Raw genomic sequence first — 23,928 nt, forward strand, 5'->3', positions numbered from 1 at the left:
GTGGGATAACAGCACGGTTAGGTCAGGCTGATGAAACCTGTGGTGGTGCAAAGGGATGACTGCAGGCCAGGTGGATGGTGCTGAGCAGGCAGGGTGCGAAGGGAAGAGGACGGGCCACAGGGGTTTTCCCCTGGCTTCAGAGGGGTGGGAAGGACAGCTGGGCCCCGGGGTGTTGGAAGGAATAACAGCGCTGCTGTCCCACGCGTTGGACCCTCTCAGCCATTTGGTGCCGAGACACCTTGGCTCTTTTTCCACCCGCGGGTAAATGGCAGTTTCGAGCCTAAGCCCAGCCCTCTCAAATGGCCCAGCTGTTGCTTTGTTCCTGGTGGGGTCCCCGTCCCAATGGGCTGAAATGAGCAGAAAGCCCTCCAGAGCGCTTTGCATCAGGCCTGTGAGGCCCAGCTGCTGAAACTTGGTGTGGGAGGGCACAGGAATATTTCTGCCTGGTGCTTTTCTTACTCATTGTCCTTACTCTTTCCTTTCCTCGTGGTTTTTGCACATTTTTGTGTTCTGATGGATAAAAGCCATATTTTGGAAATCCTCAGCATCTAATAAAATTGAAATTTTGTCCCCTTGCTTAGGGTACTGACAGGGGCTGCACTTGGTCTGGAAAGCACGTGCCTGTGCTAAGATTGCTTATCATGACAGAGCTTAATCACAATAACTGTTTTGTAGTACTGAGGTTATTAGAGAGAAGCCGAACTCCAAAGTGAGGCCCTGAATTAAAATAATGAAATCAGCCATTGGACAGCTGAAGCTCACATTAAGAGCAAGACTGGTGAGAGCAAAATGAACGTATAGATATTGTTAAATCCAAAACCTTTAGGCACAATGGTGCACAGACATTTCACAGCAAGATCACATGAGCAAAATCTTAATAGGATAGTAAATAAGCCACTTAAATTTTTTCAGGATTTTTTCTAAAAGGACCTATCTAACAATTTTATCATAAATAAAATGTACTGCTAGTACTTCTCAGTGTATGTGACTGTTCATAGTCCTTGCTATTGAAGTATCTTCTTGCAGTGCAAGTATGTTGGTGGCCTAGTTTAGCAGCTCTAATATCAAGTCATTAATAGGTTGACTTATGATTATTCAGGTGAATGAGGTTTGAAATTAATTGGCATGCTTCAGGAAGAACTGCTTGCCAATGAGATAGTAGGTGACTTTTTAGCTCTTCCCTTGTAAAGGAGAGAGGTGATTGTGTATTGCGTATGTTTCAAAACCACAAAGTAAATTTCTAATGCAGTTATATAAAGCACTCTAGAATTGTTAATAAATAAGACAGGATAAGTAATTTATAGAGTAAATTATTTAACAAGTCATGTGAGCTTGTGCTAAAAAAAAGGCACATTTAAAATCATATGAAGCTCAGTGATGTTAGTATTTTGATTCTCTTTCATTTTAGATTTCTAGACTCTGCTGTAGATTAAATATAATATAAAACTGTAGATTAAATATAATATAAAACTGTCTACAAGGCTTCTTGATCCCCTTCCCCTTCCTCCTGAAAGCTGCTCTTGACAGTGCAGGATGGCATGGCTTGGCTGGATTTAAAGGTTATTTCTGGTGATTTGGAATGATAGGAGGCATCAGGCTGCAAATTATTAAAGGGAATTTGGACAGTTGTGATACAGTAACTCCTTTTAGGAATCTGTCTTTTTTTTTTTTTTTTTTTAATCTTCCTTTAAAGATCTTGGTAGTTGGCTAAGGTACGTTGAAAGTAAGCATTATGGAAATCAGTCTTGTAATTTCCAGGCTCTAAAAAAACCCTCAAATATCATTTGATGCATGATGGTTTCTTTTTGCTCCCAGGTAACCTTTTGCATCCCTTGCTGTAGTCGATGTCCTTGCAGTGGGTGAGGACTGACGGGGCTCCCTGGGGGACCTTGGAGGTGCTGGAGGAGGGCAGCACCCTTCAGGAGACTGGGCTGGCAAAGCACTGCCTCTGATTTTATCTCTTTATTCACCCAATAATTTTAAGAGAGATTTTGGGTTTATATGTGAAACCAAAGCCCGTTTGTATGAATCTGAGGCTTTGGTCTCAAATACATTATTTTTAAGAAACTTCCGCTCCCTTCCATACTAATGAGAAAACAGAAGGCCCAGGCGTCTAGCCTCTGATAACTTTAGGATGGCATTTTCCAGATTTTTTAGGTTCTGTTTTTTGTTATTTTTATGCTGAAAGTGTAAGGGAGGAAGCAGCTTAGCAAGATTTTACATTTTAAACCATTGCATAACAAAAACTTGAAAAGCTAAATAATTGTTTTATTTCTCCGTTTTGAGTGATGTTTTAAAGTAAGGGGGGGGGGAGGGAACCCTGTTCATTTCAGACTGCAGTTCTCTCTCTCCCGTGTTCATCATCTCTCAGTGCAGCAGTATCTAACAATGTGTCAACAAAGGTGACACAGCTAGCACAGTTTCTTTGCCCAAGCTGGATGAGCATAGTAGATAATGAAGCAAAATAAATGATGAAAGCCCTCTCAATGCCTTTCTGATGTTAGATGTATATTTAACTTGTTATGTTTGGAAAACCTCTCTTTGAAAGCTGTTCTTTAATAAGTGAAGCACTGATTGTATTAATTTATCATTTATGTGCATTTGAAATGGAGAAATAAATTCAAGAGGCTTGAGAGCAATATGCCTATACTGCTTGGGATATGGATGCTGTTACTGAATGCTGTTTACGTTTGCTAAGATCTACTTATAAAAATGTATGAGGGCACATAGTTCCTATTGAAATCAAATATATTGGGGATGCACCTTAATTCCTTTCTGATTGTGAGCCTAAGTTTTCAGAAACTGCATAAAGCAAGCCAGACTAAACCCCCTGGCATACGTATATGGAGATCTTGTGTCTTAAATGGCTACTATTCACCATAGCATTGCAGAGTCATAATGCATTTATGGGAAAGGAGCTATGCCATGGAAATTTTATTGTGAATATGCAATTTTTTTTATTTTCTTGGAAGGAAAATGACCAGCTTTGAGTGATGATTATTGACAGCAGTTATAACTGAAACTGTTAAATATATTTAATACCAGTTCAGCTACTCTTGTTTCTGACTTGTGTTGTCATCGATAGGATAAATTCTTGAAGATCAGATTTCAGGTCAATATGCTTTGGTTCTTGTCAAGGCCTGAAGAAACAAAACTTTTTTACAGAACTAAGAGGAAGTAGAACAAGGCAGACACAAGGTCCAAGGCATTTGTAAAGGCAGTCTGAGATATCATAATCTCTGAATGGTGTGACTTGAACCAGCCTTTTGCTAAGCCTCCTGGTCCTGTTCCAGCAAGGTACTTAGAGATGCCTTTTATTTTAAGGGGAAGCCAAGGCTCAGATTCTGGCCGTGTTAAAGTTGGTGGCAAAACTTCAACTGAATTAACATTTTACCAGTATAGAGGAGTTCAGAGAACATACGCTACAGATGAAAAGAACTTTGATCCCAAGCATTTTCCTGCCTTCTTTAAGTTTGGAAGAGCAGAGAGATTCTTGAGGACTGTTAGTCCATCATTTGATTTATATTTGGCTTGGGGCTTTTCCTGGATCCCAAACATTTTCCTACTGTGTGAAGAGTAAGTGTGTTGAGGCAACAGGAAGCTGAGATTGAGTATTTTACAGGGGTTTTACAAAGTTTTAGATAATTTCCATATTTAATTGAACCTGCACAGTAGTTCCATGTGCAAAACAGTGACAGATGCAGTCACCATAGAAGCTTGTACTAGATTCATAGAAGATATGTGGTTCAGAATATACATTTGTCTGATGTATAAATAAAAGAAGGACAATGCATTAATCAAAGTTAGTCCATTGCTGAAACAGAAAAGCAATGGTAACACTTCTAAGCTTCTTATGGAAGAATCTGTTAATAGGGATCTAATTAGGGTTGGGCAAGTTATTTATTTTTCTTCTTGGACTGGCAGTTAAGGCAAAAGAAATCTTTTGGTGTAAGGTTTAAATGAAGTAATTTTTACCTTATTTCTGAACCATACATATAAAAATAATTAAGGCAATATTAAGCGGATATCCCGTGTAACGTGGATATCCCACATTATGCAGTCAGATGCTGTATTCCATATGATGAGCCTATAGGACGTGACTTTTCCCATACTTTTGCAACAACTGTCTGACTCTCTAAATGCCAGACAGCACAGTGACCATATGCGGATAAATTGCTTGTATATACTGGGCATGTCAGGCTTAATGGATATGCATGGAGGAACTTTTTGCAGCATGTGCTGTGAGTGTCACGTGCTGGACTTGCTAAGCATGGCCGGGACTGTCCCAGGCCACAGTGATTAAGATCTGGTCCCTATGAGCTGCATTAGCTCAGCTGGCTACGCTCCTGCTTGCAATGGAGAGCCCGCTTCTTCCAGGGAGTGATTCAGAAGGCCAAAATTAGATTCCCCCCACGAACTGTCACTGATGAGCGAGAAACCTCGGGGACCTGGTGTGTGGAGGTGAGTGGGAAAAGCAGGGGCTCCCTGCTAGTGAGCAGCATTGTGCCAGGGAGTGAGATGTTCGTGTGGTCCCAAACAAGACATTTCAGCAGAGTATGTCGAGGGCCGCTCTGACTGAATCAGAGCATGGGTATGAACCAAGGTCTTGCATGTCAGCATTTAACTACTGTCATATATGGCGTACAGATGTGGATTTGCCTCGACTCTTCCTGTCAGAGTTGCCTCGCTTGGTGTGGAGTATTTAAATATGCTTTTGGGTCAGAGAGCAGGACTGTCTGTTTAGCTAAGTGACTGTGGTGCTTATTTGTGTAGTGAGACAACTGGGTCCTGTTCCTGCTCCACTGGATGTGCAATTACAGCAAAAATAAGAACAGCACGAACAGATAAGACTGAGAGTGCCCACCTCGGATTACTTCATAGGAGAGTACCTTTTGGGAGACTGGGATCACGTTCCTTTAGGAAGAGGAAAGAATTGAACCTGGCACTCCTGGATAACAGTGGAACATTATTCTCAGCATTTCCTCCAAATCTGTTCCAATTCCTCCAATTCTTCCACTAGACACAGACATGTCTCTTTCTCTTTCTCTTTCTCTTTCTCTTTCTCTTTTTTCTGCTGAACCTATGTGCTGAATATGGGTCTAGTTCAGGAAGGTGAAATTGCATCTTTTGCACAGGGAGGTGAACAATCTATTGCTTATTCATTTCGTAGTCTCCCTTCCAGTCTTGCCTCTTTCTAATTTTTAAAGACTGGTTTTGGAGTACAATATTCACACAGTGGTCCTCACATTGTAATCACATATACCGAACTCTCCTACTAGCAGCAGTTATATTGGCTCATATGTGATTAACTGTGTAGTGTACTTAAGCATGTGCTGAAGTATTTTCAAGTTTAGGGTGATAGCGATGTAAGCATCTTTTAAGTACTGCATATGCTACATGCATTTATATAAGTATACAAAAGTCCAAACTTTTCAGGTTAGATTCAAAAGATTTAACAAATGTTTTGAATTGGCACAAATTCACATGTGGCATAAAGGCACCAAAGTAGAATAATAAACAGGTTATCTTGAAGTAGTTTTGCTCTTCACAATTGGTATCTGAAGTGGACGGTTTAGGAGAGAACAGCCCTATCTTGTGTGATTGCAGGTGAATGCCTCACCCATCCTGAGAGCTGGGGGAAGTGCCGAGAGGTGTGTAAATCAGCAAAATGCTGGAAGGTGTGTGCGAGTGTGGAGTGGCTGTGAAAACCATAAGGATAAATGGGCTGAAGGATGACAAAAATTTTATTCTATTCATAAGCAATGGCAGAGACAAGCTGTAAAGGTAAGTGACGAACACCATGAAAGTAATAGCAGGTAAGGAGAAGGCGGCTTTTGCGAAAATAATTAAAAAATTTGAAGACCATTGTAGAAAAAAGATGTCAGCTTGTGAAAGAGGTATATGCGGGATGAGAACATAGCTGGAAGGGAGAATGGTAGAGAAGATAGTTAAAGACTTAAAATGATGTTAAAAATGCAAAATTAACACTTATAAAAGAGTACATTTTCCTGAAGTACAGCAATAGAGAAGTCCCTGAATGGATTGTAAGTCAAGTTGATCTCACTCTAGAAAAAACGATGTGTATAGGGCAAGCAACAGAGCAAACAGAAATACAAATAAAAATCTGAAAGAAAGAACCTTTGACTGTGTGTACCATTGCAAGAGAGAATTTCCCAGAAATTAAATTGGCTAAGTACAGGAACCTGGAAAGTCACAGAAGCAATGGCAGTGGTGTGGCACTCAATATGAGCATTAGAAATGCTCTGGGTACTGATAAACGTGCAGAAAGTGTAATAAACACACCACTATGCTAAAATACGCAGCACACATGAGAAACTGCTTGTAGTAAGTAAAGAATGTGATTCCTCAGCTGAAGAGGAAGTGCTGGTTTTAGGAATAATAATGGAAGAAGCTATAAATTCAAAAGATCAGCCAATTAAAATGAGTAGAATTGGCGTGTACAGGACAGAGAATGGAATGGAAATAAATGTGGTAACAGAAAGTGAAACAGGAAACTGCACAGAGTACATAAATGTGGAAGAGTAAAAAGTACCTCTGAAATCCTTTAACAGAGAGGCAATTTTACTGCTGTTGAAATGCTCCCTGAAAAATATATTGGTTAAATATAAATGGTAAAATAGATGTTGACATACAGAAGATGGTGACCTGTTTTGGGTCTGGAAGGGTGAGGTAAACATCAAGAGGATCAGTGTCACAAAAATTCAGAAAGACAACCTATAGCCCTTTTGGAATGCTTTAGTAACATAATGTGAAGATATATTCCTGTATGTCTTGCATTAAAAGACAAGATATGGCTTGAAGAAGATGCAGATCTGTGGTCAGGGCTACACAAAATGTTTCACAGGCCTTGAGAAAGAGGCTAGAAAATGAGTTGTGAACCATGGCAGCAGATGGTATCATTTGAAGAATAAAAAAAATCTACAAATTGGGTTCTATTTAATAATTGCAGAGAAAAAAGGATGGAGATTATGACCATATGTAGACTCTCAAGACTTAAATAAAAACAGAAGAAAGAACATTTTTGCTGGCTTATGAAAAGGAGAATGTTGTTTGAGATGTCAGGAGTCAAATTATTCAGCAAATTTAATGCATTAACAGAATATAGATGGATTTTCCTGGATAGATGGCTTCAAGCTTTGCAGTTTCACTCCATCATTTGGAAGTACTACCTTTTGAACTATGTTTGGCTGGAGGTGCATTGCATGCAGTGAATTAGCCAAAGGAAAGTGTAGCAGGTATGGACATATGTCTTGATGATCCAGTGAATATCAGAAAAGCCGGAACAGAGTATTTGACTTTCCAAGAACCAGTAATTTTAAACTGCGTAAAGCCAAATATTAATGTTAGACAGTGGAAATAATATACCTGGGAGGAAGGCTGACCTCAGAAGGAATTTATTCTGTTGAATCAAAGAGTTGGGGAATATTGAACGTGTCAAAACTTGAAGATGGGAAAAGGACTTAAAATGTTGAAAGGCATACTGAATTATGTCAGCAAGTGCTTATCTAACTCTGAAGGTTGCACAGGTCGCTTGCGACATCCCTTCCTCAAAGTGCTGCCTGAGCAGAGGTGCCAGGAAGAAAAGGGTTCAAAGATTTTGACATCAGCCAAGTTGCTTCAATGTTTTAATTCACTGAAAGACCTAAAAAGATCTGTCTAAAGGAGGGTTAGGTTCAAGCTAGCTGCCTACTATGGCACTGATGTTTTGCCAGTCTTGTTTGCCTCAAGGCCAGTGACAGCTACAGGAGAGGTCTGTGCAAGTGCTGAGAAAGAGAGAGATTGTGTTACAAGTCTTTGAAAAATCACCACACTAAGTGATTCTATAGGAGAAAGAATTGTCACATATATTTTTGTTAATGTATATTTGTTCCTTCAAGATGTCTTTTCTTCCTAGCAAGGCAAATTTAAAGGAAATAGTGTTTGCTCTTACGTCCTAATAAATAGCCACATTCATTGCTCTCCTTTTGTATATTTGTTTAATGTGTCATTTTTTTAGTGGGTATAGCTTAGAAAGGAGTATGGGAATTTAAGTCCCTTCATGCCAGTCCGTAGAGGTGATTTCATATGCGAAATGTGTTTTGTGGACAAATGAGGTATAAGACCGGTGGTTAAGATACAACTTTAGAAATAAATGTTTTTGATAGATTTGATAATTCTGATTTGATTTGATAATTCTCTTGGACTGTTTTCAAGTAATATTAACAGTCCTGCCAACAGTCCTCTGGAGAAATGTTACAAATTTGTATCTCGGGAAAGTGTCAAACTTACAGACTGCATGAAGCTCAGGGGAGAGAACAGGTCTCTGAATGGAGATCCTAATGTAGGAAATAGGTAAATGAGCTTTGCATTTGTTTTGAGAAAAGTAATTCTAAAGGTGGAATTTGTCAAAGGCATGAATCCCAAATCTGGAGAGCTGTGTGAAATGCCTTGAGTGTTAGCTTGATTTGATAGTCTGCTATTTGAAGAGAACAAAACAAACACTTTGAAGTTAAAGCAGAGACAAAGTAAGCCCAGGGGTGCATACATTTCATTTTCCCTGTCTTTAAATATAGTAACTCTTTTCTTAAACTCTGCACTGCAGTCATATTCATTTATTTTTACTTTTGCCTTAACGTTTGCATGCTGTAAGGAGTGAACTAAGTTTGGATGGCAGACCATGGGCTTTCCATTTTCCAGGGAGTTGCAGTCTTTAGCAAGAGTGTGGATCCGCTCTTGCCATGCCAAAGCAAGCTTGGGATTGCCACGAAATTCCAGCGTTCTGCTGCATTAAGCTGGTGGATTGGCCCTGCTCGTTCAGGATGTCAGCTTTGGTGAAGCAATTCCCGATGGCAACTGCATACTACTAATTGGTTACTACTAATTGGATAATCATAGTATCTTGGCATGGAGCAGAACGTCTGAGTCCCACTGTCTCCTGGCAGTTGAAATGACCACAGATCAAGATTAGGGAATCCTTGAAACTAGCTCCAGTGTGCGACCTTGGCCATGAGATACTTAGTTCCAGATAGCCCTGAACAGTGCATTATCTGAATGTGGGATATGTGTAGAGAAGAATATGCTCAAAGAACATGTGTGCCTGTGGCTGCAAAGAAACATCCCAACATTAATTCTGTCAGCCCTAGAGCTGCTATACTGCAATATGGAAAGCTATCGTCTGTAATCCTCTATGACTCATGATTAAATCCTCTAAATGGGAGGCAAAAAACCTAAAGGATGACTTAAGGAGCCTGTGATAGTGGCAGTCAGTTTTCCATTGTTTGTGAAGGACAAAATGATTCACAGTTTAAAAAAAAAAAAAAGTGCAGGACTTTCTGTGGATTTGTCAGGAGACACTGGACAGCCAAAGAGTCGAGCACTTGTTTATACAATTGCTCAGTTCTAGGTAGGTCCGCAGTGGACTTACTGGAGACTCTGGCTCTTTTCTGAGATATGGGGTATTCTTTTAGTGGTAGAAGTTTTGTTTCTTGAGATCGGCCTACTGAAATCTGGTACTGATGATGCTAGATGAAGACAGCAAAATAAAATAAAATACATTGGAATAAGACTGAGCCTGTATATCTGTAAAGAACTTGTTGCTGGTATAGATATATTATGCTCATTAGCCTGCTGTTAGATATTTTACAGATATTCTGTCTTAGGGGGAGCTTGGTCCTACGTATGAAGATTTCTTGCTTGAGCGGTTATATCATTGGTCCCTACATCTGTCTGAAACCTGGCATTCCTGATATGCAACGTTGTATAGTTCTGTGCTTCACTTTCAAACTATGTGAGTTCACACCCCTTGAGATTTATTTTAAGTTTGGTTTCAGTGGGACTGCAAATGAAACCCACTTGAATCTGCCAAATTTCATCAAGTACTGTGTCAAGCCTACAAGTTTTGCATGATTTTGATGCATAACCATAAATCAGCCCAGGTGTGCTGAAAATGTCCATAAGCTTTAGCATACCTTTTGATGAACTTGGTCTGACACTTGAGTTTGTTAGAAAATATGGCACAAGGGAACTTGGCAGTTCTTAAATTGTGGATGTTACATACAGCTCTCACAGTAGTGTAGACTAGGGACATACGTGACCTGTCATTAAATGGTAATTCATCTACTGACAGTTCAATGTCTGCAGTGTGCTGCCTTTTCCCCTAAAGATCTGGTGAAAAAATAACTCAGAGTAAAATGTTTTCCCCAAGTTCAGAAACATTTCACCAGGGAATGTTTATTAATTTTCAAAACTTTTTCCCCAGCTGTATGAACCAGGGCTAAACATATAATTGATTTATTTTTTGGAGTGTTAAGAAAATATGTTTCCTATAAAGGGAGTTTTCTGGCAATAGAAATACTTCTGGAGCTGCATTACTGTGTTATGTGCTTGCATCTATGTTGTTAAGACTAGTGTGTGGCTGGTTTTGCAGCATGTCCTTATAGCTCCAAACGGAGTAGTATACCTTAATGTACATTAATCCAGAGAAAATAGAGTAAATCAAATAAGTTAGGGAGGCATATTTCTGCTGATCAAATGTTTTCCTTTCAAGAAAAAGAATATGGACATGCCAGATTTGAAAGTTAGAGTGAAATCTTTTTTTGAGCTGTTTGAGCACTGTTTTAAAGTGCAGGATCTGCTTTCTCTTCATGCCCTCATAATTCAGCAGTTGTTTCTGACTTAATCCAGTCCCTTACATGTGTAATGAGCAGAAATATAGACCACCCTGTTAAAAAGAAGTTATTTGGAAAAGTTGTCTTTTACCATAGCATTTTAAAAAAGCCTTTCCAGAATGTTACGGAAGTGGTAGAATATGAGTATGTGGCATTATTCAACAGTTACATTGTTGAAGTGTGCTGAGATGTGCATGTTATTGTAGGTTGCAATGTACAGTCAGTAGGTATTTGAGTCTGAATGCCTTTGTCAGAATTAATCAGTAATTTATGACGGGGAGATGAAATTAGCGGTCTAAAACCAAATATTGTTTACTGGTGACTCACTGAAGGAGAGACAGAATGCTATAGTGTAATCAAGTGAATAGTGCTGTAGATGGGTCAGGGTTTGGTTTAGAGGCAGTAATTGGCATTTGTGAGATGATATGTGTGATCAGGTTGGATAATATCCTGCTAGATTTAGGCACTGTTACACTTTGCTATGGTGTGTGGTGGGAGCTTCCAGACTTTTCAGGTGACTTCAGCCAGCCATGAGTCAGGATGTTTTTCTTCTGTGCTACAATAAAAAGCGTTCAATTAAAGAACAGGGTGGATATTCTTAAGGGCAGGCAGGCAAATTACATTTCTCAGCGTCGCCCACTGCAAGTTGGAGCTTTTAGAGTATTAATGTTTGATGATAAGTAACATCAAGGTAGAGTAGTTGTGAGGAAGGTAAAAATAGTCTGCAGTTAGAGAAGAGGTTTTATTTTGAACCTCCCTCTGAATTAAACAAGAGAACAACTTCACCCTAACGTGTACAGCAGCGGTTCTTGCACCTCTCTGTTTCTCACTGCTGTGAAATAGTTGCAAAGACTTAACCTAAAAAAGACTTGGTAAGAAAGTAAGGAAGCATAAGAGGACCTGACCCACTTGTGGTTAAATTGCATATGTCTACTCCTTCTGCAGGGATTTCCCACTGTGTGAAATTTGCTTTATTGGCCAGCCCTGTACAAAAGGGGTAGTATACAAATGTAATGAATAGTAGTTACTATTTTGAGTTAATTGTAGTTGTACTTAGCCAGAATTTCTTCAGGGTCCCTTCAGCTATGGGAAGTTCATGGCTTCTTTTAGTTCCTTTAGAGTCATAAATCATTCACCAGAAAGAGCCTAGCACCAGCACAGAATAAAGAGTGGAACTTCTTCTCTCCTTTTTAAGGGATGCAATAAGATAAAGACAGGAGAGAAAAGATTGTGAATTTATGTTGCTTCTTCATCCCAAATTTTGTCCCTTTGTTTTGTTCTCTAGTGGACAAACAGCACTGACTGCTACAGGCTGTGTTCATACTCAGTCTGGCGTAAATTGTGGTAGCTTTGTTGACTTCTGTAGAGTCAAGCTGTTGTACACTGGGTGAGGTTTACCACAGAATGTAAATACACTGATATGTGTCTATGCAGTGCTGTAAGTTGTGTCAGAGTTCTGTTGCTTCTGATAGTGGGGAGGCTCTGGTTAAATGTTTTTATGATTAAAATTGCAATGTCAGATCTGGATGTGTCATAAATGTGTTTGATTAAGTGATGGGGCTGGATTATGATAGTGCATGTCAGAGCCCTGTTGAGGACTTAATCTTCAGCTAGTAAAAATCAGTCGCTCAGTTTCTTCCCGTCTTTCACTTTTCTGATTCCCTTCTACCTCTCTGTTCCTCTGTCCATTTTCCTTGATTCCTGCTCTTCTGCATTTCCCAGTCTCTTTTTGGTCTCACCAGGGTGCTCATTGGTTGAACACTGAGGACAGAGTGAGGAAGATATCTTTGATACCTCTTGCATAACTTTATTTTAGCATGATGAGGTCCAAGCAGTAAATAAGGTGAAACTTAATTCTTCTTCAGGATAGATTCAAAGGCAGTAAGATCATCTACTTACAGATCTCTCCAGTGAAAGGGTTGATACTCTTTGGTAGACTACTTCATAGTTTTTACCTGCCAAAATAAATAAATTAACCAACGAACAAACAAAAAACACATTAATAAGTCCCAAGGGATTAAATCACATTGATTTAAAAAACCTAAGGAAGGGCAGAAAATATGTAGGAAATTATTACCCTATAATGGGTACACAATGCTAATCTTATCCTAAGAAGCCCTGAAGAGCAGTCAATGTCATATGATGCTGTGATAATGTGTTTTGTCCAGTGTCACGTGTTATCTTGTTACTGCCGTTCTTTTTCTCAAGGGACAGTGAGTCCCATTAGGAGAAACTTTCTGCTTTTCCTGGCACTTGGCAAGACCGTACCCCAAGTCAGCTTTGGAGCTTGGAGGGAAGCCCAGCCCAGCTCGTGGGATTCTCAAGCTTCTCTTGGGCTGTAGGCACACAAAGAAGTTCTCTAAAACACCCATTTAAGCAGATTTGTTGCCTTTGGGAAAGTGATACGCCTTCTTCCTCTCCAATTCATCAGAGTTCCATTTAAATACACGAAACGCTTAAAATGAAAACAAGTTTTATTCTAGCGAAAGAAAGACTTCTTCTGTTTAGTGAAACTCATTGTATTGTGGCTTTGATTCATGCTGAGTTTTTATAAAAATACAGGTGAATCTCAGTTTAAGTTTTGTCTGTGACTGGATTATCTTTTGAAATCCATGGACTCTTTGGCAAGGTGATTTCCCACAGCAGGCATACTTTTCTGCTCAGAAAGTCAGTCAATTGCCATTTTCTCCGCTTCTTCCTTCCTAGACCACATGCTTTGCACTGTGAAACTTTTTTCTGACTGCAGAAGAGATAACAGGTTCTCTGTCATCCCATGTATTATCTATACAACGTTCTAATTTCTGATCTGAGGGTTGTCTTTGGTCATTTATAGATCTTGCTTGATAATAATACAAACAACTAGCTAGCATTCCTGCATCTTCTCAAGGTTCAGCCTGTGGCGGGTATTCATGGTGTGTGAGAGGACTCATAGTGCTTTGGTATCTTATGACAACTTCTGTTCTCTTTATTTCCACTTGTGTATGTAATATAATGAAGTGTAGACTCCTTTTCCTCTGTTATCCTATTGCTTCAAATAAAACTGCAACTACTTTGGGACAGGGAGAAAATCAGTTTAATGAGTGATTAAATTAACAACAACATGAGGGAAATAAGGTCAGGGCAGTCCCCAAAACTCAGCTGTTCCTCCTCCAGCCCCATCCTGCAAAGTACCAGTTAAATGATGGGAGGAAATTTAAGGGGTACTTGTGCTCTGCAGATGCTCCAGCTAGATTTCAGTATTCATTGCAGTAGGTCAGCAGCTGCCGCCAACTTTCAGACTTTACTGCTAACCTCTGAACAGTCAAAGCTATGGAAGCAGCACTTTCATACTTTGTTTTCTGTCTTGTGTTTTCAACAGTTACATTGCAAACCAGTGGAAATTGGAAAGTATCAATGACAATGAAGTTGGATTTTATGTTGGACTTAAAAATCTGTGAGTATATGGGATAATTATTTTGTAGTGTTAATATTCCTTTATTCCTCTTGCAGAAGCAGATACAGACCCCATCAGAGAGTAAGCCTAACTTTGTGTGTTATAGAAGATAGCTGTGGGGCTTGCAGTTCAGCCTTGTTGAGACTTCATACACATTCTTATTTTAATCATTATTATTATTATTATTATTATTATTATTCCATTGTATTTTAAATGAACAATGCTAACAATTTTATGTATTTTCACAGGACTGTGGTGGATTCAGGTTTACAGTTTGTGTCCCGTCAGGCATTTGTGAAAAACGTCAACCTACAATACATGTGAGTAAACATCATTTCTCTTTTAAGTCGAAACTGCCCAAACCTGGTTAAATTCCTTCTCTTTTTTCCTGTTTCCTTAATGTAAAATGTTTTAATGATACAAACTTGGAATGCCCTCTTGTCATTAGTGGACTTGAAATAGGACATGCGTGATATAAGGATTTGGCAGATCATAAGAACATAATGTGAGATGGCAAAAAGATCATCCAGCTCATTATCTCTGTATGAAGAACAGCTCTAATAGTGGTCTCTGGCTGTCTCTCCTTTGTTAAGGAGTATATCTTCCAAATGAGTCAGTATGATGTCTATACTGTGTGCATCACATGCACTGATATGGGTTTGATGTTGCACTAGCTGTATTCTGATTCAATGGACTGAGCATGTTTTAGTAGCTAGAGTGCATGCTTGGAGCACATCTTTTAGTGTTGTTTTAGGAGTTTGTATGCCCTGAGACTGTGCTGCGATAAAGTCTTGTAAGTGAGGATCATCATCAGATTTGCTTCAGAAGCTCACTTCTGATCTGAATTAAAATGCTAACATAGATGCACCCAATAGCAAAACATAAGAATGTGGTAACTTTCCCACCCACCTGCAAATTGCAGTTCGTGAACTTCAGGATACAGAGTTGTTGCCCGTGCAGCTTCTTGACTGTTTTTCTAGACTTTTTGCACTTAAGATTTAGTAAAGTCTGAATTGACCAGAGTTCTTCATAAAAGTAGAGAAAAATGATCAGTTGAGTATTCCTGAAGGATGGGAGTGCCTTTCAGTGGGACAGACACTCCTGCCACTTACATGGAAAATTGTAGTCCCAGTTCTACAAAATGCTCAGATCATGTGTGGGGCTTCACTCCTCATAGGTACCCTATTTTAGCCAAGTTTTCAAGTGTGTGCTTAAGTCCATCCATCTTTGTTAGATATGTTTAGCACTTACTCAACCCATGACTTCTGTTAAAGTCCTATTGAGACCAAGGAGACGTAAGTCCAAGCCTCAGGCTTTATAAGGTGCCTAAATGCTTTATTGTAATATGGAAGCATTGCTGAACTGGGCTCAGGGCTGATTGCTTTGTTAATAAAATGGACTCTCTTTCTGCATGTGTTTTCCAAGGAATAGAAATTAATTTAATGTGAAGAAGTGGACGTGAGTATCTGAATTTGCCTACATGGTAATTGCTGTTCTTAATATGGAGCAAACACTGGAGGAGTATGAACCAGGTCTTGCCAGCCTGTAGAGGGTTACATATTACTTCATACAGTCATTAATAAAGTAAATTGCTTTTACTATAATCAGTTGGAGAATATGCGAAGTATCTTCTAGAGCATGTTTGCGTGTCTATCTGTGTGACAACTGGTCAGTGAATTATGATGGTACAAGATGAAATTCCATCAAGACAAGTGCATATGCACTCCCTATGGAAATGCATAGTGAAAAATTATTGGCTATGTGGCACAATTGCAGAGAAAGATTTAGTAGCTATAGTGGGAGAAAATCTCAGCATGATGCAGCAGAACAAAGCGAATTCAGTCTGGGATCAGAAGGAATTTTCTGTTACAGTTTTACATCTTTTCACCATTACATTAACTGCTGGGAAGGCATCTATCGGAATATGGTGTACAGATTAGGACGCTGAATCTACCCGTGTAGAACGATATTACAGAGAAGAGCAATAGAACTATAAGGAGTTTGTAAAGCAAATCGTTCAAGGAAACACTGAGAAGGCTGAGTTCGTTCAGTCTAGTAAAGCGAAGACTGAAAAGGAGTATACATCTACAGATTTTTAAAGGGAGAACAATTATGAAGAGGAGAGGCAGTTTTCTCCATGACACAAAGATAGGATGAGAAATAATCAGTTTAATTTTCAGCAAGGAAGATAGATACTTGGAACACCTTACTGGCTGTATGGGCAGGTAGACACTGCAAAAAGTAACCTGAGAGAGTTGGTAGGATCTTCTTTGTAGGCTTTTTTGCCTGATTTCTTAAGGAAATGAGGCTCATACTGTCACAAAGTCTCTCTGTCCCCAGTGGTTGTTTCTGACCAAAACTGATGTAGGTGAAGAGGTTTTGTGAAAATTGGCCATTGGACAGAACAAAGAGACCCTATAAATGTTCCCACTTAGGGGGAAGATACCATTGTGCGCTTATGTCCTTTGTGCACTAGAGAATCCATGTGGACACGATGTCTTTAAAATACCTCAGCCACAGGAAAAGTTTCCACTAGAGCTCACAGTCAAACGTGAAATACACATCTGTTGGTAAGCAGGCTTTATTAGATCTTGAGTTTGTGAAACTACTTGTTAGAAACAAGTTAGGCTGATTGACCTCTGCCGGGTTGATGTGTATGTGATCCTGACTCAGAAGAGGGGACTATCAGAGGGATCTGGTACTCTGATTTCTTTGGTGGGGAATTAGTAGTTTAGGAGATACAGGTTAAGCCAGATAAGACTGAAAATAAAAAGCGACAATAACCACCTGCTCTATGTACATGTGACAAAGCAATCAACATGGAGACATTTTTTGCCTTGGCTGATCTGTTATCCCTGAAAAAAAATGCATTTGTTTGGTTTCTCTGGGAAGTCTTGATGCATGCTAAAATGTTTCTGAAAGCCCCAGTGAATCAATGCTTGTTGTCATCAGTGATAAAACTCCTGTTGACTGCATTGGGAATGAAATGCAGCCCCTGCTGTGGTTGGGAGAGAGAAAACTATTAAAAGCTGAAATCATTTCACTTTGCCAGAGTGACCTCTGAGTACAGGTCTTTGAGAAGTCTTGTGTTTTATTTTAGAACAACAGTTTGTCATTGTTTCAAAAAGAAAATGTAAACACTTTTCCGAAGACTGATGTAACTGTATGAGCTTTCATTTTGCTAGTGATACTGTTACAGTTTTCTCACATGAAAAGTCTTTTGATGTAGTTAAGAAGCTTTATTATAAGAATATAGGATTTATTTTCTGAATTGTAAAAGAATATAAGATTATAAGGAATTTATCAACACACAATTCCTTAAGCCCTTTTTTTGTCATTACCTTCTTTCTTTGCCAAACTTCTGTAGCCAAAGTATCTTTCGTGTTGATGTATGATGACAAGAATTGAGTAATAATATAAACAACAGAAAGAGAAATGCTCTAACAGATATCACTTAAATATAATTAATAGCCTTGTTCATCTAATTCTGGTATTCTCGTTGACCTTAGACTCAAATTAGTCAACAGTCACATTTAACAAGCTATTAAACAGTCCTAGTTTAGTAGTGCTGTAATTTATAAGCTCATCTGCTGCTAACAATAATTTTAACAGGTCTGTTTAGTACATGTACATGGTATTCTGTCAATGCCTTTAAACAGAGAAATAAATTTCACAGCAAATGCGTATTTCCCAAAACATTAAAAAATAGCTATTGTCATGTGCCAGGCTGTATATAATTGCATCGCTGAATCATAGAGTTGCATATGCTGTGTACTTACAGCTTGGAGTGTTAGAATGTGTTTGTATCTCTAGGGCTGATCAGGCTTAAAAGCAGCCAAGTTTAACCATTTGAGACCCAACTGTAGATTTTTCCCTCGCATGCACACAGGCAACACGGGTCTCGCTCCGGCGGTAGATGGAGCAGGCAGTTGCCTGTGGAGGGAGACTGAGTGTAGCAAAATGGCATTGCCATTTCTTCACCTCTTTCCCCCCATCCCCGGTGTAGCAGCATGGTGACATTGCAGTGTAAATGTGAATGCTTAGGCAGCTTCTCTGGCTGTGCTTGCACTCCCCACATTGCCACAGCTATGCTTGTAGCTGTGCTAGCTTGAAATAGGCTTGATATTCATATGTAAAATACAGTCCTGCTTTTGCCTGCATTCTGGTCCTATCTTTTGGTATAGCGCTGGAGCCAGGCTCTGTACTCCAGACTTTTTTAAAAAGGCTTTTGAACCCCGCATAGATCTTCTTTGGGCTCCTCACTGCAATGTGTGTGTGTGTGTGTGTGTGTGTAATAGAATTGGGGAACTAATTTATATTCTCTTTCCATGCAAGCGTAAATGTGGTGCTTACCTACTCCTTGCTAAGTGTGTTAGTGTTTTTTTCCACTTAACATGGATTAAAGAGAGCAAAGCAGGCATCTCTATAATCAATAAAAAGTGCTCAGATTATGAAAAATATATAACAGTAAATTTACTGACAAAATATAGTTTAAGATGATAAATCTATAACAATGGGCTGAAAATTTTCAGTTGAATTACTTGTCAACTTGAAAAATCTTAAGGCTGTGAACTACATGGAAGAAAAGACTACAGTCCTAAAGTACTAAATGTGTCACCCCATGACCAAGAATATAGGCAAAGAATATTTTTTGTTATTGTTTTTACTGCTTTTTACTTCCTTTGTCTGGCATGTATCCGACACAACTGGTAAAAATCTGAAAAGACAATTAAACTTATTTAGTTACTTTTTTTTTTTCAAAATATTTCTTCATTCTTTTTATAGTTACACTTAAATTGATAGTCCCAGTTCTTCACTGGCTCATGCAGTCATCTACACCTGCATGAAGTGTTCAGAAAATACCATACCCACTGACTTTTTGGGCAGTTAAGTCCAGTTGTTTATGAATTTAAACAAGTAAAGGCTATTCTTATGCCTAGGGGATTGCAATAATTCTCCAAAAGCAATGAGTGGCCTGAGGCTAAGTAACAACAAGGTAAAGCTGTGGCAACACCTAACCGTTCCACAGTACACTGTCCACTAAGGTTTATAGCTTTGATTGAAGCAGCTCAGCTGCTCAGGGAGAATGGGATGAGTTAGATGACCATGAGTAAGATGAGCAAGGAAATGTAGCCAGCCAGGTGGAAATTCCTAAGAAAAATGGGGGTTCAGACCTGCCCTTCAGATAGATAGGCTCTTATGTCCAATCCAGGTTACCAACAACAAACCCTTTACCAGAGTCAATCTTTTCTTAAGAAAGAAGAGAGAAACACCATCTCATAGGATAGCTGGGGATCTTGTATGAGATGTTTGAGGCCCATTTTTTGATCTGAATTCTGATATTCTAGTATTTAAAAATTGGGATGGGATGTTTCAAACCTGCTTGATTTTACCTATTCTGGAATCAGAGCTCGAGTCTGGGCCTTCTCCATTAGGGTGCCAGGGAGTGTTACACTAAATGAAATGGCTTTGGCTGGACAGAGATCCTCCTGAGTAAGCCATTGTCTGAAGGTTAGGGAGTCCTGGTATGGAAGAACAGGGTCCTCTGGTGCGTGGAAACCAAGCACCAAATCTTGTCCTCCCTTGTCCGGGAATATGCTTCCTTTCTCTGGAGCAGTGAGTGGCAGGGGCACCTAGCTGCGGGAAGGACCCACTGTAGGTTTGGTTGTCTTTGGGGCCAGGTGGGATTTTGTCACTGTGCAGGGAAGAGAAGCAGGTACTTGCCTTGTCTGGGAATACCACAGAAGCATCTGCATGTGAGGCTCGGCAGTGTCAGGGTTGCAGAGATTTTTCTGCATGACTAGTGAGAATTCCCTGAGGAGGGGTGAGATTTGATGTGCTTAGCATTGCCTGGGTGCTGGAAAGAAGAACCCAATTCTATATGAGGGTTTAAATTCTTTCTTTCAACCTTCCAACCTATGGGGAAGAGATTATAGGTACTTAATTTACTGAGTGTTTTTTACTTAGTCACAACTTCTGTCCTACATGCAAATTTTGATATATCTGGTCAGAGTCTGCATGAGATGTTTCTACCTGCATCTACCATAGGGCAGCTCAGTTGACCTGACCAATAAAGCAGTAGTTTGCACATTTTGTTCTCACACATTAGGACCAGTCAGCTTGAAAACTTCAGGCCATTGTTTGCTAGAAGGAATCAACAAAGAACTATAATAAATAAAATCTCATAAAGATTCCATTCTGAATGTTTATAAATGATCCTACTTGCATCCTTGTAATTTCTCTGAAAATTATTTTGTACTCAGAGATCAAGGGTGGAAAGTTTGAGGAGTAAACACTGTGTTCTTTAATCAGGAAGAAAAAAAAAAGATTTAATCCTTCACATAAATGCAATGTAACTTAGCTATGGAGCCCCTATGGCACTCTATAATACCATGTAATACTCATAGCATTTTGGCTCATGTTGATTTGCACTGTGTTGCTGGCAGTTTTACAGTTTGCTGCTCTCACTATCTTTAATTTATGGACTGATAAGACTATAGAAGAACAGCATTATTTTGATTTGGGGTGGAGAAAAATATTTCGTAAGCCTGGGAGGGGGGAGCATTTCTGATTCAGATGAGCATTTCTTTGCTCTGCATAATGGGGGAGGACCTTTCACTTAATTACCACTGGAAAATGTAAGTACTTAATTGACATAAAAAAGCCCAATATAGGCATTTTACAGTTTTCCTTTTGATCTTTCATGTGGGTGCATATTGCACATGCAGTTTGAAAAGAATAACTAAAAGGCTGTGATGTGGATATGTGCTAGCATGTGAGAAGGACTTATGTGAGTACAGAGCTTGGTGCATCATCAAAGGAAGGGATACACCCATTTCACTTATGAATAAATTGAGCATGTAATTAACACCTGGACTTTACAGAATACTTTGGAAATACAATTAAATCTGCTGCTTTTCCACAATGAACAGAAGTGCTAAAAGTGAAAATATTGACCCTTGCTGAGTTTGATTTTGAAGAATGTATTTAACTTCATGCACAGGCTGAATTCAAATCCTTGATACCCTTCAAACCATAAAAAGAGACTGGGCACCATTCCATACCACTGAAGTCAAAGGAATAAGAGCCATTTAGAGCTGGTTTCGGTTCTTTGTGTTTTTTTTAAAAAAGACACAAACTGTATTTTGAGTGTAAGAAGAAACAATCCTAATTAATAAAACTTTTCTGTTTTCCTGTAGCAACTTATCCAGAAACAAGCTCTCAAGTTTGTCCAAGAAGCCTTTTCGCCATCTGGGTTTGTCTGATCTGTAAGTTGCCATTTCTTAAAATAATGTTTATTTGTGGCCAGAAATGGAAGAACAAGACTATGAAGTTTGTTTTGTTAAAGTTAGATGTCCATCACAGATTAGGAATGAAATTCTGATCCAAAGAAGGCAGCAAAGATGTTGCCAGTGACCTAAGTACACAGAGATTTTCATTCCAGGCCTTCAGGAAAGATCAAGTGTATTTTAACACAAATTTATAGGTCAGAGTAACCATTTCCCTCCAGCTTTAAAATATGTTATTATAAGATTATTTCACACAAAACTACTGATGTTTATATTAAATATTTGAGTTAGTAAAAATACAGCCATCTACAGATCTTCAAATGAAGTCTGTATGTCATATTCTTATATTGGCCTCACAGCTGCTATGCTTGTGGTTGGCTATGAAATAATATTTTTGTTTTCTCAAATTCTTTGAGTTGCTTTGTACTGTATATAATCATTTGGTAATGAAGCATGTGTAAACATATACTTGTTGGTTGTTTCAATATTATATTTTTATTCTGTGCTCTTTCAAGCAGAATTTATATATTGGTATGCATTCCAAAGTTATGTAATCAGAGGGTAAAAACAGGAGAGAAGAGGATGTATCATGTCTGTGTGGCAGATATTGTTGTATCGTATTTATTTGGAGGACTCATAGAAAAGGTAGAGTTTGTGAATGACTTGGCAGTGGAGGGCGCATGGCACAAATAATGATGAAGGCAGAAGTTGTCTTTTGCAAAAGGCTCTGATTACTGGTCCTTTACCCTGTCTTCTCATAGAAGAATTTTTAAGGTCTGGAGCTGTGTTTCCATGTTAAAAATGTAGGAGGAGAAGTAGTCTTCTTGTGCAGTCTTCGCTAAAAAGGGAGAGCCCACAGGAGCTTTGGGATGGTTGCGTTGGGGGCAGAGGGAGGCTGCACTCCCGAAGTGCAGAGCAGGATCGGGGCGGCCCAGGAGGGTGCCTTGCAGTCCTGAACTTCTGCTGCACGTTCTTACTTTATCATGTGAGAAATGAAGTGAGCATGTCCCAGTGCCGCAGAAAGAGGTTTTGCCCCTTAGGTATGTTTTGTTGATAATTAGGTTGGTATAATCACTTTCTTTACAGCCAGGGGAACATCATTCACTGGAATTTTCTTTTATAATTTGGTGATCACTGCATGCTGATGAAAAGACTAGCTAGGGTCAGAGCACTTCCATTGCTGTATTTCCTGCATAGGTCTGTTGTTTCTGAAGTCCCAGTTTCTTCATATGTAATATTTAGTCCCTGCCAAAAAGCTAGTGTGTACTTGGCTGTAACTTCTATGTTTTGTAGTTGTTACCACCTCAAAAAAACAGGGTTATAGGACTTAGACTAGTGCACAGTGTGAATTTTTGGGCCTTTTCCTAATGTTTCAAAGCATCTGGTGGAGAAATGGGGTCATCTTAGCCCCCCTGGGCTGCAGAAATGTAAGAGTGGGTATGCTCTAGCTTAAGAGGTGTGTTAAAAAGGAACTGACTGCAATTTTAAAGGCATATTCTGCTCTCAGTTGTGTTGGTGCTTCCTTGGAATTAATCTGCTGCCTTTAACAGATTTATTCCAAAGTACAGATCAAGGTATTCTTGAACCTCTCCATCTCAGATGAGCAGTTTCTTTTAGGCTGTGGTTGAAGTGGGTGCTTATGAAATTTTGAAGGAGAACCAAGTCAAATCTGCACATATGTGTTCACTGAGATGATGTAAGAAATTGCCAGTCTTTTTGAAGAAGTTGGTTTGCTCCTGGCCAAAAAGACAGAAAAAAGAACTTGGGACAGAGAATGACAGAATCAAGCATTGTATGTACGTTACAGGAATCATGGGAATGAATTTTGACAGAGTAGGGAAATAGTGCTTATTGACAAAACATCTGTGTTGTTAATACGAGAGTTAAACAATGGGCATTCAGTGTCATGGGAGTAGAAGTGAAGGAGGTGGATACTGGGAGTGACCCAGATGTGAGAAAAGGGATGTTGTGAGGATTAAACCAATTAGTATTTGAGGCATAGAGGCAATGTGTTTTGGGGGCCAAGTTAAGAAAGAGATAGGGTGCAAAACTGAGATGGGATATTGTGGGTTTGGGGAAGAGTGGGAGAGTAGGGATAAAGTTAGGCAAACAAACATTGCAATAAAGTGAGATGAACAGAAGTGGGGGAAAGAAAGTGGGAGGAAAAGGTGGAGCCTGAAGGGTAGAAAAGCAGGGATAAAACCAGTATCAGTTGAACAATAAAACTATTATTCTATTGATAAGTGGCTAATACATAGATGGAAAATCAGGAAGAGGAGGGAAGGAAGAGTGTTGGAGGTGGAATCTGAGAGGAGAATAAAACCATAATTAGCTTCTGAGGAGCTTGCTCTAAATCAAGTAAGTATTCAGTTGGTAGCTCACTTTTAAATCAAAACATAAATCGATGAAAAGTTCAGGGTAGGGTGAGGTAGGAGGTATTCTCCAGATACAGCAGAGAAGGAGATATGACTTTGAAAGGCATCCTCTTTCAGAATCAGTTGTAGGTACAGCTGTAAAATTAGAGCAAACAAGATAAAAA

At 39.2% G+C, this 23,928-nt stretch overlaps 1 protein-coding gene across 4 annotated transcripts in view; it reads left to right on the forward strand.

The window, feature by feature from the left end:
• The window catches only part of NTRK2 (neurotrophic receptor tyrosine kinase 2), a 198,632-nt gene that overhangs the window by 2,642 nt on the left and 172,062 nt on the right, over positions 1 to 23,928 (forward strand). For all 4 annotated transcript variants that reach the window (XM_067315695.1, XM_067315697.1, XM_067315696.1 and 1 more), the window contains exons 2-4: positions 14,026 to 14,100; positions 14,349 to 14,420; positions 21,300 to 21,368. In XM_067315695.1, coding sequence (XP_067171796.1) covers positions 14,026 to 14,100; positions 14,349 to 14,420; positions 21,300 to 21,368 — 216 coding nt within the window. The remainder of the gene's footprint in view (positions 1 to 14,025; positions 14,101 to 14,348; positions 14,421 to 21,299; positions 21,369 to 23,928) is intronic.

The sequence above is a fragment of the Apteryx mantelli genome, chromosome Z (genome assembly GCF_036417845.1).
Source record: "Apteryx mantelli isolate bAptMan1 chromosome Z, bAptMan1.hap1, whole genome shotgun sequence".
Taxonomy (NCBI): Eukaryota; Metazoa; Chordata; class Aves; order Apterygiformes; family Apterygidae; genus Apteryx; species Apteryx mantelli.